We start from the raw sequence: 16524 nt of genomic DNA, 5'->3' as shown, positions 1-16524 counted from the left end.
CTTGATCGGATCAATGGTCGGGTTAAAATTCACCCGTGCACATGGGATCAGAAAACCTTTTTCCGATTAGAACAAACGTTCCCATGGCTCACACTTTCGGTCGGAATGAATCATTTGGGCATGCGCAGTAGTGTTGAAAAGGACTGAGCAACATTTATTTCTGCTTCCCCAAACTCGCTGCGTGAGCTGGCGGCTCTCCTGAGTCCTGCAGCCGCTAACCCAGAGCGGCGGGATGGCTCGCAGTCTGAATTCTCCCACACATAACAAAACAAAAAAAAACGCACACCGAACAAGCATCCTCCTCCCCTCAGACACGAAGTTATTAATCCAGCTCCTCTGCTCACTCGGGTGCCAGTGGATCGAGTGAGCGTCGGGGGGCACGAAGCGCTCCTCCCCCGCATCCCCCTCGTGAGGGGTGTAAGAGAGGGGAGAGCCAGCGGGGCGAAAGCGGGGCGAAAGCGGGGCGAAAGCAGAGCGGCGCTTTTCACGGGGCGTCCGCAGAGCAGCTGATCGGTCCCGTATGCGCTCCAAAGCTTTCTCTCAGCGAAACACCGTCTATGCATGCCGTAAATCAGAGCAGAAGTGACACATGATCGGAATGACCGTTTACATGCTCCACAATAGGATAAACGATCGGTATAACCCACCTATCTCGATCGGAAAGAAATTCTGATCCGAACGAGTCTGACCGGGGCAGAGTATTCTCTATCTTTCCGATCAGGCGTTCTTTCCGATTACTTTTGCCCATGTAAACGCGGCTAATGATTCAGTCAACACAGAGAATGATGCTGTGAACTAGCATCACAAAAGAGAATAACAAAAACACTTCAGTATCTGCAGACATGAAAAATGGTAAAAACGGTAAATATAACTGTATAGAGCTTTACTACCTTCTTAGAAGGTTCAAAGCACTTTACAGTCACAGTCCAATTCCCACATTAACACACTGATGCAGCTTCCCTGCAGAACACTGGCGCTACCTTAACACCACCAAGACCAATGTGGGGTTCAGTGTCTTGCCCAAGGACACAACCCTACATGGGCGGGCAAGGCAGGAACCGAACCTGGGACATCTTCCGATCAGAGGTCAACTGCTCTACCTCTGCACCACAACCAAACGTTGTAAACCATGAACCTCCTCTTTGGTGTTCCTCTAGGCCTGCTTCCTGGTAACTCCAACCTCAGCATCCTTTCACCAACATCCTCACTGTTTCTCCTCTCAACAAGTCCAAACCTTCTCCATCTGCTTTTGTCTCCAGAACATCTTTAGTAGTAAGTAACAAAGGATCTGGAGATCAAGTTTTCTATTTAGTTTTGGTTATAGGCCTGATGCCCTTGCAGTTAAAACCCTCTGCATATTCCCAGACAACTTGGAACAGGGATGCAACACCACTGGATTGAGCCTGTTGGGGTTGAATTTATAAAACAAGAATATTATCTCTCGGAAACCACTGAATCTCTTTTGGGATTGACAAGGTTCCTAGAGCCTGTCCCGGCTACTGCTGGCTGAAGGCAGGGTACACCCTGAACTGGTTACCTGTTCAGGGTACACCCTGAACAGGTAACCAGTCTGTTGCAGAGTCACACAAACATACACAAACAGACCTAAGGGGAGTTTAGAATCACTACTTAACCTATACAGCATGCTTTTAGACAGTGGAAGGAAGCCGGAGACATCTCACACATGAGCAAAGAAAATATGCAAGATCCACACAGAAGGGTCTCGGGTGGGGTTTGAACTAGGAACCTCTCATTGTGCGGCAGGAGCGCAATCCACTGCACCACAATGTAGCCCCCAAAAACACTAAATAAATGTAAAATACATTAGATTTATGACCTCTAAACATTAAAACAGCATGAGGCAAATGGTGGTCACACCAGATACTGACAGGTTGTCTGAGTCCCCCACCAATAAAACAAAATGGCCTTTTAAGAGTTGCCTTTCACTGAGGTCAGTCTAAGGTACACCTGTGCAATAATTGTGCTGTCTAATCAGCATCTTTGTGGCGACACTCAAGTGGCATCCTGTCCTTTTTAAAATTGAATGGGTTTCCTCCGTAGGGTGGCTGGGGTAAGAAGCTTGGTCACCACAGACAGCTGAGAGTTGAGCCGCTGCTCCTCCACATCGAGATGAGCCAGTTAAGGTGGCTCGGGCATCTAGTCCTGATGCCTCCTGGACGCCTCCCTGGAGAGGTGTTCCGGGCAGGTCCCACTGGGCAGAGCCCCGGGGAAGAAACAGGACACGCTGGAGAGACCATGACTACGATGCTTTCTCCCTTCCCATTCACCACCTACTTATCTGACTTTAAATACCGCATCAAGTCGTGTCTTCTTGAGAAATACTCTGATGACATGGCCGTTGTGGGATGTGTGAAGGTGTGGAGATGTTGGAACTTTCTGAACAATCTTCCATCAGCCCCACCTCAATGATAGTCTCTTCTTTAGGAGCCAGATTTTTCTCCACATCGTCTTTCAGTCTCCTCAGCATCATGGGTTTCAGGATGGACTGAAGCTTCTTCACCTGTTGGACAGAACAGAGTCAGTATGGCTAAATGAAAATGTTGGACTGGCGTCATGTCAGTCCACAGATGTCGATGACTTCCTAAAGCTGAAATACACAAGCATGGGGGGGATTCTGACAGAGGATCTGTTATGCTCCGATTCTTTTAGTTTTAGTCATTCAGACACAGTTTCAGCAACACTGCAAAATGACTACACAGGACATTGAGTCTGAAAAACTTTCAAAAGAAATTAAAGGATAGTTGACTCACCAAGGGTTTCCACAATTGTGAGAACATAATGCTTTAAAGACCCAGTCCAAAAGAGTGTTTTTGATGTTTTTAACGTGTTCTTGTTGCATTTTTCCCACGATGGATAACATACAGTTGTGCTAATAAGTTCACATACCCTAAAAGAAATGACGATTTCTTCATAATTTCTCAGAGAATATTAATGATAGCACCAAACCTTTTTTCCACTTATAGTTAGTGGTTGGGTAAAGCCATGTACTGTCAAAACATTTCTGTTTACTCTTTTTAAATCCTAATGACAACAGAAACTTCATTAGTTCAAAAGTTAACATCCGCCAGTTCAATTCGATTCAATTTTATTTATATAGCCCAATCTTACAACAGTGGTCGTCTCAATGGGCTTCATACCATAAACATGAAATCATAAAGAACATAGAATCATAGGATTCAGCAGGTACTGACTGAACTAAACTAAACAGACTAAGCTAAACTGGGCATCCCTGCCCTTAGACCCCCCTTCTACGTAAGGAAAAACTCCTAAAAAAAAACGGATTACGGAAAAAAGGAAGAAACCTCAGACGTGTCCACATGAAAGATGGATCCTCCCCCAAAACTGACAGCTGATGTACCAGAACTCTTAGAGAACAAATAGCTTATCTTACTTTACAACTTATATAGACCAGCAGAGGGGCTTCATCCAGATGGGGGGAAGGCTGAGGGTGTGAGACGAGCCAGAGGTAGGGCCCACAACCAAGTGTAGGAACAGGAGTGGTTTTTAACCCCTTGTATTGCCTCTTTATGCATCAATAATAGCTTGGAATCTGTTGTGGCTGAGTTTCTTTTCTCTAATGGCAAAGCAGACCATTCTTCTTGGCAGAAAACCTCAAGTTCCTTTCAATTCTTGGGCTGTCTTGCTTGAACTGTCCGTCTGAGATCTCCCCAGAGCGGCTCAATAATATTGAGGTCAGGAGGACTGAGACGGCCCCTCCAGAACCTTCCCCTTATTCCGGTGCAACCAATGACAGGGGGACTTGTGCTTTGGATCCCTGTCATGTCTAAGTGCATCACTTGTACAGCCTCCAAGGTGAAGAGTGACAGTTTTCCTCAAGTATCTTCTGATAACGTGCTGCATTAATTCTGCCATCAATTCTGACCAAGTTTCCTGAGCCTTTGTAGCTCACACATCCCCAAACCATCATCCATCCACTTCAGTGTTTCACAGAAGAAACAGTGTTCTTTTCATCATAGGCCTTGTTGAATCATTGAATCCTTCAAACTTGGTCTCATATCTCCAAATGTCTTTAGTCCAGAAGTCTGGATGCGTGTCTTTGTGCTGTTAGACGTATTGTAAGCCAGCTATGGCGTTGGCGCAAAAAAATAAAATAATAAACCTTTCTTATGGTGACGCAACCATGCAGCCTATTTTTTTTACCGGTGCCTCCTCATTGTCCATGTGGAAACATCCACACCCCAGTTTTTCAGAGGGTCCTGGATCCCAGCTGAAGTTTTTGTGGGTTTTTCTTTGCATCCCTAATGATTTTGCTGGGAGTCGTGGCAGAATTTTTGTGACAGTGGTTTGGTTTCAACAGAACCCCTCACTTTCCACTTCTTGATGAAACTTTGAATTTTCTGTTCCCTGGATATCTTCTCAGTTCCCATAGATCTTATGACAACTCTTTAGCTTTCCCCATGACCCATGATCCAGATATGTCAGTGCAGCACTGAATGAAGGATGCAAGTGTCTGTTGGAAGTCCAGAAACTCCAAGACCTTTTGAGCACACATGTTGATTACAGGCTGAGTCACAGGTGAGGATGGTTACCTTTAGCTGTCAATCAAACCCTTTCATGTCAGCTTATGTCTTCGGAGCAAAATCATGAGGGGATGTTAACTATTGAACAGGTTCGTTTGGGAAGTTTCTTTTGTCATTAGGATTTAAAAAGAGTAAACAGAATTTGTTCATAATAAATGGATTAACCAAACCACTAACTATGAGTGGAAAAACGTTATCAATCATATTTTGTGAAAAATGACCAAAAAATGAGAATTTCTTTCAGGTTAAACTTATTAGCACCACTGTCTCTAAAGATGATTAAGCTCTATCCATTAATTCTTTATTCAAATCATTGTGAATCAGGAGCAGATAAAAATCAACCATTTGAAAAAGCTTGTAGGTGTTATGTAGGACCTACAACAGCAAGCCATAAGCTCCCTGCTTCGCCCCATTCTGATGCATCCTCTGCAGACGAATAGATCCATGAACGTCTTTTTTCCCTCATCTGAGCTGGAAACTGGATCTAACCTGTTCGGCTGATAGCTCTGCTATAACTCGTCATTTTTGTTGGACAGCTAAATTTAGGTTGGGGGTGTGAGAGTCTGTAAGCTTGCAGGAGAGAGATGCATCATGGGAACACTATGGTTAAAAAATAGTTAATAAATCATTTTGTGTGTACAATAAACCAAAGTCATGGTTCACACTGCTATGCTTCAGGAGTAGTCATATGTATTACTTTCAAACCTTTATTCAACAGATCAACATTCCAGAGCAGCAAACTGATCAAAACGGCTCTGAACTTTTCACACTGTTCTGATTGCTGTATTTTCTGCTTGTTAATCATGGAAAGGAGCATGTTAATAGTTTATCAAAACTGCAGCTGGTTTAGGTGAGTTTAATGTTACAATTGCCTTATATGAAACCTGCTGACCTGTTCGTCTGTCTTAAGGTCTCCAAACTCCTCCAGAAAGGCCCCTTCAGAAGGAAACTGCTGTGGTTCCAAGAAGTTCAATAGACTGAAAAGTTCTTCCACTGAATTCTGCAGCGGGGTTCCCGTCAGCAGGACCTTATGCTCCTGTCGGGAGAAGCACAAGAAAGTCATTAAAAATTGCCCATGTCTTTATAAAAGAAGACGAGGTTCTCTCCTGACCAGATTCATGAGTTTGAGGCCCTCCAGGAGTTTGCAGTTTCTGTTCTTCAACCGATGAGCCTCATCAATCACCACGCAGCGCCACTGCAGCTTCCTCAGCTCTGGACAGTCGGTCATGATCATCTCGAAGGTCGTAATCAACCCATGAAACTTTAACCCTCCCGGGATGTTGTTACCCTGCACGAGAATGAAGCAGATAGGTTGGTTGCATCTGTGGTTCAGGAATCCTGCAGCATCACATCCTCACTTTCCCCATTTTCTTCTTCTTCTGTTTATTTGTTCCTTCCATGAAGAGAACCACATTACGTTAACATATTCAGTACACTACATAAGTCCACACATCTTCGTGACAAAAGTTCAAACATCTTCACTAAGGCATTTGTATGTTCCCTATATCCCCCTCTGTGAACTATTCAACCTTTTTAAACTTTGTTTTCTGCTTTAAATGCAATGGCATTCAATTGGTTTTATATGTATTGTATATATTATATGTGGGTCCCCCTGCGCGGCGGGGGGGGGGGGGGGGGGGTATTCTTCTGCTTGGGCTGGAGCTTGCACTCCCTGTGCCTCTGAACCTCCCTGCTGCCCCTGGTTTGGGTGAATGACGTGATTGCCCTGCAGGCGGTTTTCCTCAATCTGCTACCGTGCAGGTGTTGGGGGGTCCTGGCTACCACTGCTACTTCGGGAGGGGGGACATGACTGGGCACTCTCCCTATTTTTTGCATTCTATCACCCACCCCAGCAGAACTTGAACAGTCACCTGAGCACAGATGTTAGCTCACTGTTGAACCAACAGTATACGTGACTGAACGAAATGTTTTCCATGTGCTGCTCTTTATGCATAAGAGTGGGCGTGTGTGAACGGTCGTTGTATTGTGTACCTGTTGACATGTTTATATGTGAAGATTTTTGGAGCCAACAAATATTTTAGTAACATTTGTGTGTGGACATAGATGTGGACAACTATGAGGAGAGAAAAAATAATCCATATTTATCTTCAATGCCCTTGCTGATGGAGGGATGTTTACAGTCAAAATCAGACGATACATGGCCCCATTCATTCTTCAGTCGTCCTGGTCCCTTTGCTGAAAAACAACCCCAAAGCATGGTATTTCCGACCCCATGCTTTACGGCAAGTATGGTGTTCTTTGGATGCAACTCAGCATTCTTTCTCCTCTAAACACGATGAGTAGAGCTCTTACCAAAAGTTCTATTTTGGTTTCATCTGACCACAGGACATTCTCCCAACCCTCTTCTGGATCATGCACTGCAGGATTTGAGTCCTAATAATGGTCCAACAGTTGGTTTCTGCACACCAAGCTACTTATCGATTGCAGATTTAGTCTTCCCAGCCTGCAGCAGGTCAACAATTTTTTTCTGGTGTCCTTAGACAGCTCTTTGGTCGTGGCCATAGTGTAGTTGGGAGTGTGACGGTTTGAGGTTGTGGACAGGTGTCTTTTATAGAGATAACTAGTCCAAACAGGTGCCATTAATACATGTAATGAGCGGAGGACAGAGGATGCTCTTACAGAAGACGTTACAGGTCTGTGAGAGCCAGAAATCTAGCTTGTTTGTAGGTGACCACATACTTATTTTCCACCATAATTTACAAATACAGTCAGGCAATGTGAACTTCTGGATTTTTTTACTAATTTTGTCTCTCACGTTGAGGTATACCTTTGATGAAAATTACAGGCTTCTTTTGTCTTTTTTAGTGGGAGTACTTGCACGATTGGGAGCTGACTAATTACCTTTTTGCTCCACTGTACATAAAAAAAAAATAGGACCCAGTATAGAACCTTGTGGGAGCCCACATTCAATATTCATACATTTTGAGGAATGACCACCAGAACCACTTTAGCTTGCTCTGGTGGTCCATTTAAGCGTAAAAATACTTCTCCGTTTTATAGTTCAGGTCGCTTATATTTTGTTTTGCTTCTTCAGGATCTGACTGTTTCGAGCAATTTCAGCTTGTTTCTTTGCTAGCTGCTCGTTTGTTTACAACCTTCACCCCCCGGTGTAACCTTGAGAAGTACCAGTAGAGAAGTACCAGTCCAAAAACAAAAGTTTGCCTGAGGTTTTCCATTTTCAGAGCATTGAACAGTCATCAACTCTTGGAAGGAAAAGTGTCAACGAGTTAAGGCCTGCAACAGGAAGTCGTAACTGAAGACTTTCAGACTTCCTCATATGACAGTCATTCAGCAGACGGAGGCAAACAAAGAGCTTGTGAAAACAAACTGTACCTGTGAGTCTCTGTAAAACATCTCGTATTGCAGGATCATCTGCCGGCTGATCTGCGAGCCGTGATACACGATGACGTTCATGTGAGTCCATGTACGAAACTCCCGCTCCCAGTTGGTGATGGTGGAGAGGGGGGCAATGATGAGGAAAGGGCCGCGGATGCCCATGCTAAAGATCTCATACAGAAAGGTGATGGACTGGATGGTCTTTCCTAATCCCATCTCATCTGCAAGGATGCAGTTTTTTCTAGGATGAAGACACAGATTATTTATTTTATTTCACTCTTGAATATGCCGAAATTTCCAAAAAACCCTGTTGGAGGACTATCAGTCAGATTAAGCTGCTTTCACATCATGAAGCTTTTATTCCTTTAGGATCCTTTTTCTTTTAAGATGTGTGAAACATCAGAATGGGCGCGAAACTGTGTTTTTCTGTGTTTTAATAGATGCAACAGAAACATGGTTTTTATGTGTTCACCTGTTGTACCAGTTGAAGAGAAGCCAGTTCATTCCTTCTAACTGGTATTCTCGAAGCTGGTTCCCGCTTCGGTAATCTCTTGAGTTCTCCAACTTTTGCCATTTTTCTGGGGGGGGGCGTTCCTGCCGTGGAAACAGACAAACTCCACTGATGCTAACTTTCAGTTTGATAATAAATCCCATTCACTCCACTTTTAGCAGTTACCAGAAATAAAAAAATACACCATCGACAGAGAAACTGAAGTAAGTTTTGTATATAAAGGCCTCTGCGTGCAAATGTTTAAAAAACCTGACCTACTTTAGGTCAAAGAGTTTCAGTGTACAGAAAAGACCAGTCACAAGATGGACATCCATCAAATGCTGGTTGGTGTATTAACATATAACTCAATAAATCTGTGGTGTAACAGAATGGAGGCCCTCTGGGATCACCAAGCAAGAAGAAGAAGAAGAAGAAACATGCAGGTTCAAAGAGCACAAAAGGACAAATAAATTCGACATTTTTTAGTGATACTTTGAAGTTTAGTTTCAAACAAAATGACAGCTAGAGAAAAATTCCCAAAGTTACAACAACATGCTCACATCATGAGATGGTTCAGATGTTTTTTTTCACCAATTCTCTGAAGGCTTTTTCCTCCAGCCCGAGAACTCACCACATGTCTCAGATCTGCTGGACGTTTCTGGATCTCTTCAAACTCTCTGATCTTTTCTGGGTCCAGGTCCTCCTGCAACTCCCAGGTTGCCTCCTCATAGGACAGACTGCACCACTTTACCAGGTAATGAGTTACCTCCTGCAGAAACAGACACAAGCACCATCTGTAAGTGCATGTGTGTGTGTGTGTGGGGGGGGGGGGGGGGGGGGGTCTGTGCAGTAACACATGCTCTCAGTGGAGGTATTTCTTAAGAAAGAATGGTATCTGCGTGCATGTCACTTACCTCGCAGGTCTCAGGGTCAGTGGTAATGGCCACTTCCAGCACTCGGTCTATCTCCACATAGTCTGGGTTAAACAAATCTTCATCGGGCTTTAAAAGGAGCAGACACTCATGAACACAGAGACACGGGCAGACAGACAGGTCAGGTTATCGCTGCTCATTTCTAAAACAAACTCCAATACAGTTGGGTGCTATTTAACTAAAGGATATCCAATCAGTTTCCTATTAATCACCTGCTTTATATGAATGTGGTGAACACCAATTACAGTTCCCACTCTTATCCATGCCATCAATCTACTATTCATCATTGTGGCTCATCACTATCCTCAGCACCCAAATCCCCTCTGACCTGACAGTCAGCGCAACGCCACACATTGTTCGGAAGTTTTATTCAACATCATCTTCATGATACCAGAAGTTGCATCATTTATGAATGTGGAAGGAGTAGAAGAGAAAAAACGGCCTGCTGTCAGGCTGTTGCATACTCGCACATACAATCTGATCATCTTGATCCTCATTGTGTCAAGTTTACAGTAGACGACCTTTGATTGGGTGCTGAGCTGCCAAGACATCTGCCTTCCACCTAAACCACATTGCAAAGGCCCCTTTTGAGATCTCCTGCAGGTGGCGGGTCCACAGGGAAGTGAAAGTCATCCCTTTGGGCCCTGAGGGCCTTGAGGACCCCCTTGAAAACGAGATGATACATCTCAAGGGGCTTATCCTCTAAACAAATAAATTGAAATTGAAATTGAAGAACTTTTGGTTTTGGCCAATTCCTAGTACCTGGATATCTTAGTGTCTTAGGATAAACTGACACCCCCAAGACAATCTTTTTAGTGATAAAGGGAGGAAGCACATGGAGGGTAAAGGTTACCTCTGTGAACAAGTGCTTCATCTGAGCCTGTTTGGTCCTGAAGCGTTTAATCTTCTGGTGTATTCTTGGATCCTTCTCCAGTTCTACCAGGGTGGCCCATTTGCAGTGCAGGTAGGAACTGATTTAAGACAGGAAGAGACTATTAAGGTCAACTAAATCTGTCTGGGTTAGGGTTAGTTTTTACATTAGGTCAACATCTACATGAGTAAAATTTTCCTGCAATAACAAAATGTAGTGCACAAACCCTGCATGGGGGGTAAAGACACACTCCAATAACAACCGTCCTGATGATTTCTTTATTCAAATCGCGTTGGTTCAGGATCAGATGCAAACTGGATGTTTGAAAAAGCTTAGACTTATAACGCAGCTACTGCCATGGGTGGACCAAAGTCTAGCGTTCTCTGCTGTAATTCTAAATCCTCAACTTGCAGAGTTGCACTAATAGATCCGTGTATGTTTTCATTTTCCTCATCTAAGCCGGAATCCAACTCTAAACTGAACGGCTGGATAGCTCCAATATTGCTTGTTGTGTTTTTTGCTACGCTAATGTTAGCTTGGGCTTGTGAGGCGCTTGTCCCTGGTGGGACAGGTAAACAAAGGCATGCTGGGAATTAAGCTAGACTACCTTCCATGCCCAACAGTACCGCCCACAACCCAAAAGCGAATTTCTAATGAGCTCCTGCTGCTCTGCAGAAACTATGTTTTAAAAAGCAACACTGTTTTTTTTTATTTTAGCTCGAAACTGCATAATCAGAATTTAAAGACCACTGGGAACACTTTGAAAATAGAAAAAAAAATAGTTGAAGTGGAAATTTAAAAGGTTTTGCTTATCAGGAAAAATGAAAAACAACACTTTCTGAACAGAGATTTTTGAATATGAACATGGCTAAAATAAAAAAAATGCTAGAACAAAAATTCCTCCTGAATGTACAGAAACCTGGTCATCAACTACAAGAAACATCTGACCTCTGTGTTTTCTAATAAGGGTGTAAATCCTTCTGGCAAGAAGGATCAAATATTTATTTCCCTCAATGAAATGCAAATTAATGTATATAAATAGATTTCTGGATTTTCTGTCTCACTGGTCAAATGAATTGACCATCAGGATGACAGACTGTCAATTTTATTTTTAGGTGGGCAAACCTACAAAATCAACGTGGGGTCAAATAATCATTTCCCTCACTGAATGCATAGTACAGCAACATTAGTTACCATGGATACGCAGATGACACCTATATATATCAAACCAGGAGACTGTACAGGCTCTTGGTAAATGCATTGAGGACAATAAGGCCTGGATGTGTGACAATTTACTTCAGTTAAAACGAAAACTGAAGTTATTGTCTTTGGGGCTGAACAGAAACGATTGGAGGTCGTTCAATCTATTTATCTAATACCTACATGAGTGTAGTCATGGACACACACCTTCATTTTGATAAACACATTAGGACCGTCTAAAATTCAGCCCCAGGGAGACGTTGCATTTAGCTTCTATGCTACACAAATCTGGAACAGACTTCCAGAAAGTCTTAGAAGTGATTTGGGTAACTAGAACGCTGTAATAATAGTTTAGGTTATTGATTCTTCTGGAATTAATTTTCCCACTGATTTCCAACAATTCAAGTTAAAACCGGGAGAGGTTAGCACAAGTTTGGACGGGATTTGCTCAAAAGTAACCTAACCCACTTGCTAGTCAGTGTGTAACTAGTATCATATAGAATTTGGTACAAATAAATAAATCCAAACGTTGTCAAAATAAGGTAGTTTCCAGGACTTACAAATTTCTGTATTTTACATAAAACTCTTCTGCTTCTTCTTCTTGGTCCTTAGATGGAGTCTGATGGGGACAAATTCAAAACTGAGTCATTAATATGTGAACCTTTTTACACACACACACACACACACACACACACACACACACACACAAATCTTTGTCAGTAACTTCAGCGTGTCTTCCACTTTACCTCTTTCTTGACTGTTCTGACAGCCAGAATTTTCTCAATGATGTTGGCCTCATCCTCTGGGGGTTCCTTCAAGAAGACAAGAGAAGATCAGCTGCAAGGAAAATGTGGAAGTTTTGTGTTCAACACATCTGAATGTTTCCTTCAGTCGAGAAGGCTTCTGTTCACTGACCAGAACGGAGGGGATTCCTACTGCCTCGGTCTCATGTCTTCAAATGTACGATAGTGTTTATCATTCTTTACTGGTTACAACCAGCTGCAGAGCAATGATCTTAGTGAACTCTACAAACAAGTGGGATGAAATTTTCTCACCACCAAGAGGCAGTAATACTGGTATATTTTTATCTGTTTTGGATTTCTGCCTCCCTACATTTGTAAACTGCTGAAACAGAGAGCCCATCTCTCTCACTCCCTACCATCAAATGACCCGTTGTTGCCGACAGTCCCATTTGCTCGAACAAAGCTTAGGAAGAAAGCGTGTGCCTGTAGCCAACTTGGCCTGGAACGTTATACAGAAAAGGTTGGAGACTAACTGAACTGCCATCATTACGTGTCTTCAAGGCTGAGCTTGAAGAAAAACAGAACTCCACAAAATATTGTAACGGTTTTTCTTATTCACAGTTTTTTTGTTTTAATCCTTCACTTCTTTTTTTAATTCGCTCAGTATTTCTGGTTTTATTGTTTAAATTAGGGCTGCATAATATGAGGAAATTTGCAATACTAATGAGCAATATTGCAGTAACAACATAACTTGCGATATACGAACAAATAGCAAAACAACCAAAAGCACAATTTTAGTTTCACTGCAACCGTTTGATTTAAAAAGGAATCAACTTAACTTAAATCATCCTCCAAATGACCCTTGTCTGCATCGGAGGCAAGCATCTAACATAAGAGGGCTCCATCCGATTGGTCAGATGCATAAAAGGGATTTACCCGTATTTTCCGGACTATAAGTCGTCCTTTTTTTCATAGTTTGGCAAGGGGTGCGACTTATACTCCGCAGCGACTTATATTAGAACTAAATTGAAATAAATACATTGTTAACCCTCCTGTTATGTTCATTTGTGAGGAACAGAGATGACGTTCCTGGGTCAATTTGATATATGAGGTATGTTAAGTGTTAAGAGTATGTTAAGTGACTCAGAGAATCAGCAAACCTTTTTTTACAGTAAGATCTTGAAGGCTAACAACATAATATTCTATTTTCCAATGATTTCATAGATTCAGAAATGCAATAAAAATGACAACTGTTTCTACAAATACAGGATGAAAACAGAGTATTAGTTGGCCAATGATGCTTCATGAAAGGAATAAATAAATAAGTATGAGAAAGAATTACTGTGAAATTATGAGATAAACAGTCTGCTATGATTGTGTCATATGAGGTTGTGCAAGTTATTAGTTCTTGGTCCCAGATTTTGTCAAATAAATTTCCCGTCAAAATGCGACTTACAGTCCAGTGCGACTTATCTGTGTTTTTTTCTACTTTATGATGCATTTTTGGGCTGGTGCGACTTATACTCCGGAGCGACTTATCGTCCAGATAATACGGTATTTGATTTGTTAAATACTTAAAGCTGCCATAAGATTCTTCTTCCTCTTTCGGCTTTTCCCATCAGGGGTCGCCACAGCGGAACAACCTCTCTTTCAAGGAGGAGTCGCATGGTTAACTTGGCAATGTTTTACGCCGGATGCCCTTCCTGACGCAACCCTCTCAAGATAACCGGGCTTGGGACCGGCACAGAAGCGGAGAAGGGAATAGGGAGCAGCCCGGATTCGAACCCTGGTTTCACGAACGGAAGGCGCAGACCAGCACGAGCTAAACTGGCTCCCGAAGCTACCATAAGATTGTTTTAGCATATTAAGGGTTACCATTCATCGTAATTTTCGAGGTCTTTGGGTTATGCATATTGCACAGCTTGATATTGAGATAACGCTGAAGTTGAATGTATTGGGCAGGCCTATTTTAAATGCTTTAGTGTCTCAATGTTTTAATGTGGTTGTAACCAACTGTGGCTGCCTCTTGCCAGGACTCCCCTACAAAAAAGAGTTGTAATCTCAACAGAATTATCCAGGTTAAATACAGGTCAATAAAAGGAATAATAATCATACAGATGATGGTGAATTGGGAAGTAAATAACCAGGCATTTTTGTTATCAATATCTGAAAATTATAAAACCTGAGTCACACACTTTGGGTTTTTATGTCTGCATTATCATTCCCCACAAAGACTTTAAATCCTGACATAGCTGTCAAGACCAGTCAAGGTCACATTCACACACTCACAAATGAGTAGGAAAAAAACAGCCAACATGATAAAGATCTTTTCATCCAGATACCCTGATGTAAAGCTGCTGGCTTTGAATCTTTCAGTAAGAGGGGGAGGGGGCATCTTCACAACCATAAGGTTTTTATTTTCAGGCTTTTAGCCACCCCTCTAAATGTTTAGTGATATGAGAGTCACAAAACTGTAAAAAGGGCTTCAACAAATCTGTGGTTCATGTGACCAAAGCTTGATCCATCTGTTGGCTGTCACTGAGGTAAACACCTACACAGAACCAGTGAATTTCATGTGAGTTTTTTCCATTTTTACACGTATTTACAGAAGCAGTGATTAGAACTCTAAAAAAATAAGTAAATCGACCTATAAATAAAACGGTTGAAACAAATTGTGTTGGTCGTAGCCTCATTGTGTACGGCATATGTTAGAAGATATTCCCACAAAGGGTAAAAATTTATTCAAAAATGTTTGCATGCATGATCATTCATTGTAACAAATAAGGGTTTGGTTAATGGGGAGGCCGTAGTGCAGTGGTAGGGCGGTCGACCTTTGATCGAAAGATTGCAGGTTCAATAACTGCCTTGAATGTAGGTGTTGGTATTTGCTGGTGTTGTGTGTGTGAATGGGTGAACTGTGGCTGTAAAGCGCTTTGGGTCTTCGAAGAACGCAGAAAAGCGATATCCAAATAATAATAATGATAATAATTGGTACTTTATTTATCCCACAATGGGGAAATTCTTCTCCGCATTTGACCCATCCCCTGGGGGAGCCTAACCGCGCTCGGGAGGCAGTAGCGTAAAGGGTCTTGCCTAAGGACCCCCCACTGGGTGTTAATTGGCATGTTGCAGGGCTCGACATAGCCATTTGTCCGCTGGCCCGGTTCTGTTTTTCGAGCAGTACGGACCACAAGACTTTATTTTTTACTTGTCCGCTCGGGCCACTAAAATATCTAACAATTAATACATTTTTCACCTTTTACAATAAAGTATATTTTGCGAAAACGTGTAGATTTACCTCGTCTTTATAATTCACTTTTTCTGCTAGTCCTGTGTTCAGACTTCAAGGGTTTCTATGGGAAACCTTTTATCACTCTTCTCCTCCTCTCCCGCCTGCGCGCTCGGCTTTCACTGCCGAGCACCACGCGGCACGCGCTCACTCGTTTTTTTCCCCAAACTTTATTGAATGTAACAATTCAATACTAAACAATGTTAAACAGCAACAACAAAGGAACAAGCCAGTGGGTTATTATTACATTTTATGCAGATATATTTAAACTGACACACATATCAGCGCGCCCCCTGGTGGTTTTTCACCGCGATGATCATAAATCCAACACCGTCACTGAAGAGAGACTGAAGCATGTCAGAGATGTGGAAGACATGGCAGGAATAGATAGGAATATGTTAGATGGAGTGACGGGTGGAATTAGTGCTATGGACAGCAAGATATTAATGAATGCATTGAAGATGAAACTGTATGCACTAAGCTTTAAGCTGAATGTCAAAGAATCAAAGGCAACTCAAAATACCTGAATCTCAGACTCAAATGGAGTATAAGGTCAAACTACTTAATTTTGTTTTTCTTTACAACACTGTAAGCAGTAAGTATTTCTAGTTAGCTGAATGATCTCAGTAATTTAATTGTATTTAATTTTTCAATTATTTAATTTAATTAGGTAACTAAAGTAACTAAAAAGTAAATGTAACTTTGCAACAGTAACAAAAAGCAGAACCTTAAGGCAGTCAGGGCAAAAAAGTAAATAAAACTTCTTAACTATTGATTAGGAACAAATGTGAAATAGCAGTGATTAGAAGCAGCATGAAAACTTCTTAACTAGTGTTAACTACTACACTGCAGCGCTCTCTTCAAAACATCTGAAACAGACTAGAGCAGATTTAAGTTTGATATGCTCTATTTTTAGTCATTGAAAAGTGTATAAATAAGTGCTAGATGTCACCAGAATGCACCAAATTGCACCATATTAAAATTTTCCGGGGGGGGAATGCCCCCGGACCCCCCTAAAGTTGCAAGCACCTGCGGAGCGCCGGGTCTCGCTGTGCGTGGTGTCGGGCCAGTAACTTTCAA

At 42.2% G+C, this 16524-nt stretch overlaps 1 protein-coding gene across 2 annotated transcripts in view; it reads right to left on the bottom strand.

Moving 5' to 3' along the window:
- LOC101174417 (chromodomain-helicase-DNA-binding protein 6) overlaps nt 1–16524 on the bottom strand; it is an 82415-nt gene that overhangs the window by 33602 nt on the left and 32289 nt on the right. For both annotated transcript variants that reach the window (XM_023954827.1, XM_023954828.1), the window contains exons 7-16: nt 12159–12224; nt 11973–12031; nt 10195–10312; nt 9324–9410; nt 9041–9178; nt 8392–8513; nt 7917–8160; nt 5674–5850; nt 5455–5598; nt 2423–2521 (exon numbers count right to left, since the gene is read on the bottom strand). In XM_023954827.1, the coding sequence (XP_023810595.1) occupies nt 2423–2521; nt 5455–5598; nt 5674–5850; nt 7917–8160; nt 8392–8513; nt 9041–9178; nt 9324–9410; nt 10195–10312; nt 11973–12031; nt 12159–12224 (1254 nt within the window). The remainder of the gene's footprint in view (nt 1–2422; nt 2522–5454; nt 5599–5673; nt 5851–7916; nt 8161–8391; nt 8514–9040; nt 9179–9323; nt 9411–10194; nt 10313–11972; nt 12032–12158; nt 12225–16524) is intronic.

This window comes from Oryzias latipes, chromosome 5 (genome assembly GCF_002234675.1).
Source record: "Oryzias latipes chromosome 5, ASM223467v1".
Lineage (NCBI taxonomy): Eukaryota > Metazoa > Chordata > Actinopteri > Beloniformes > Adrianichthyidae > Oryzias > Oryzias latipes.
Note: the sequence above shows the minus strand (reverse complement) of the source record. Positions and strands in the feature narration are given on the sequence as shown.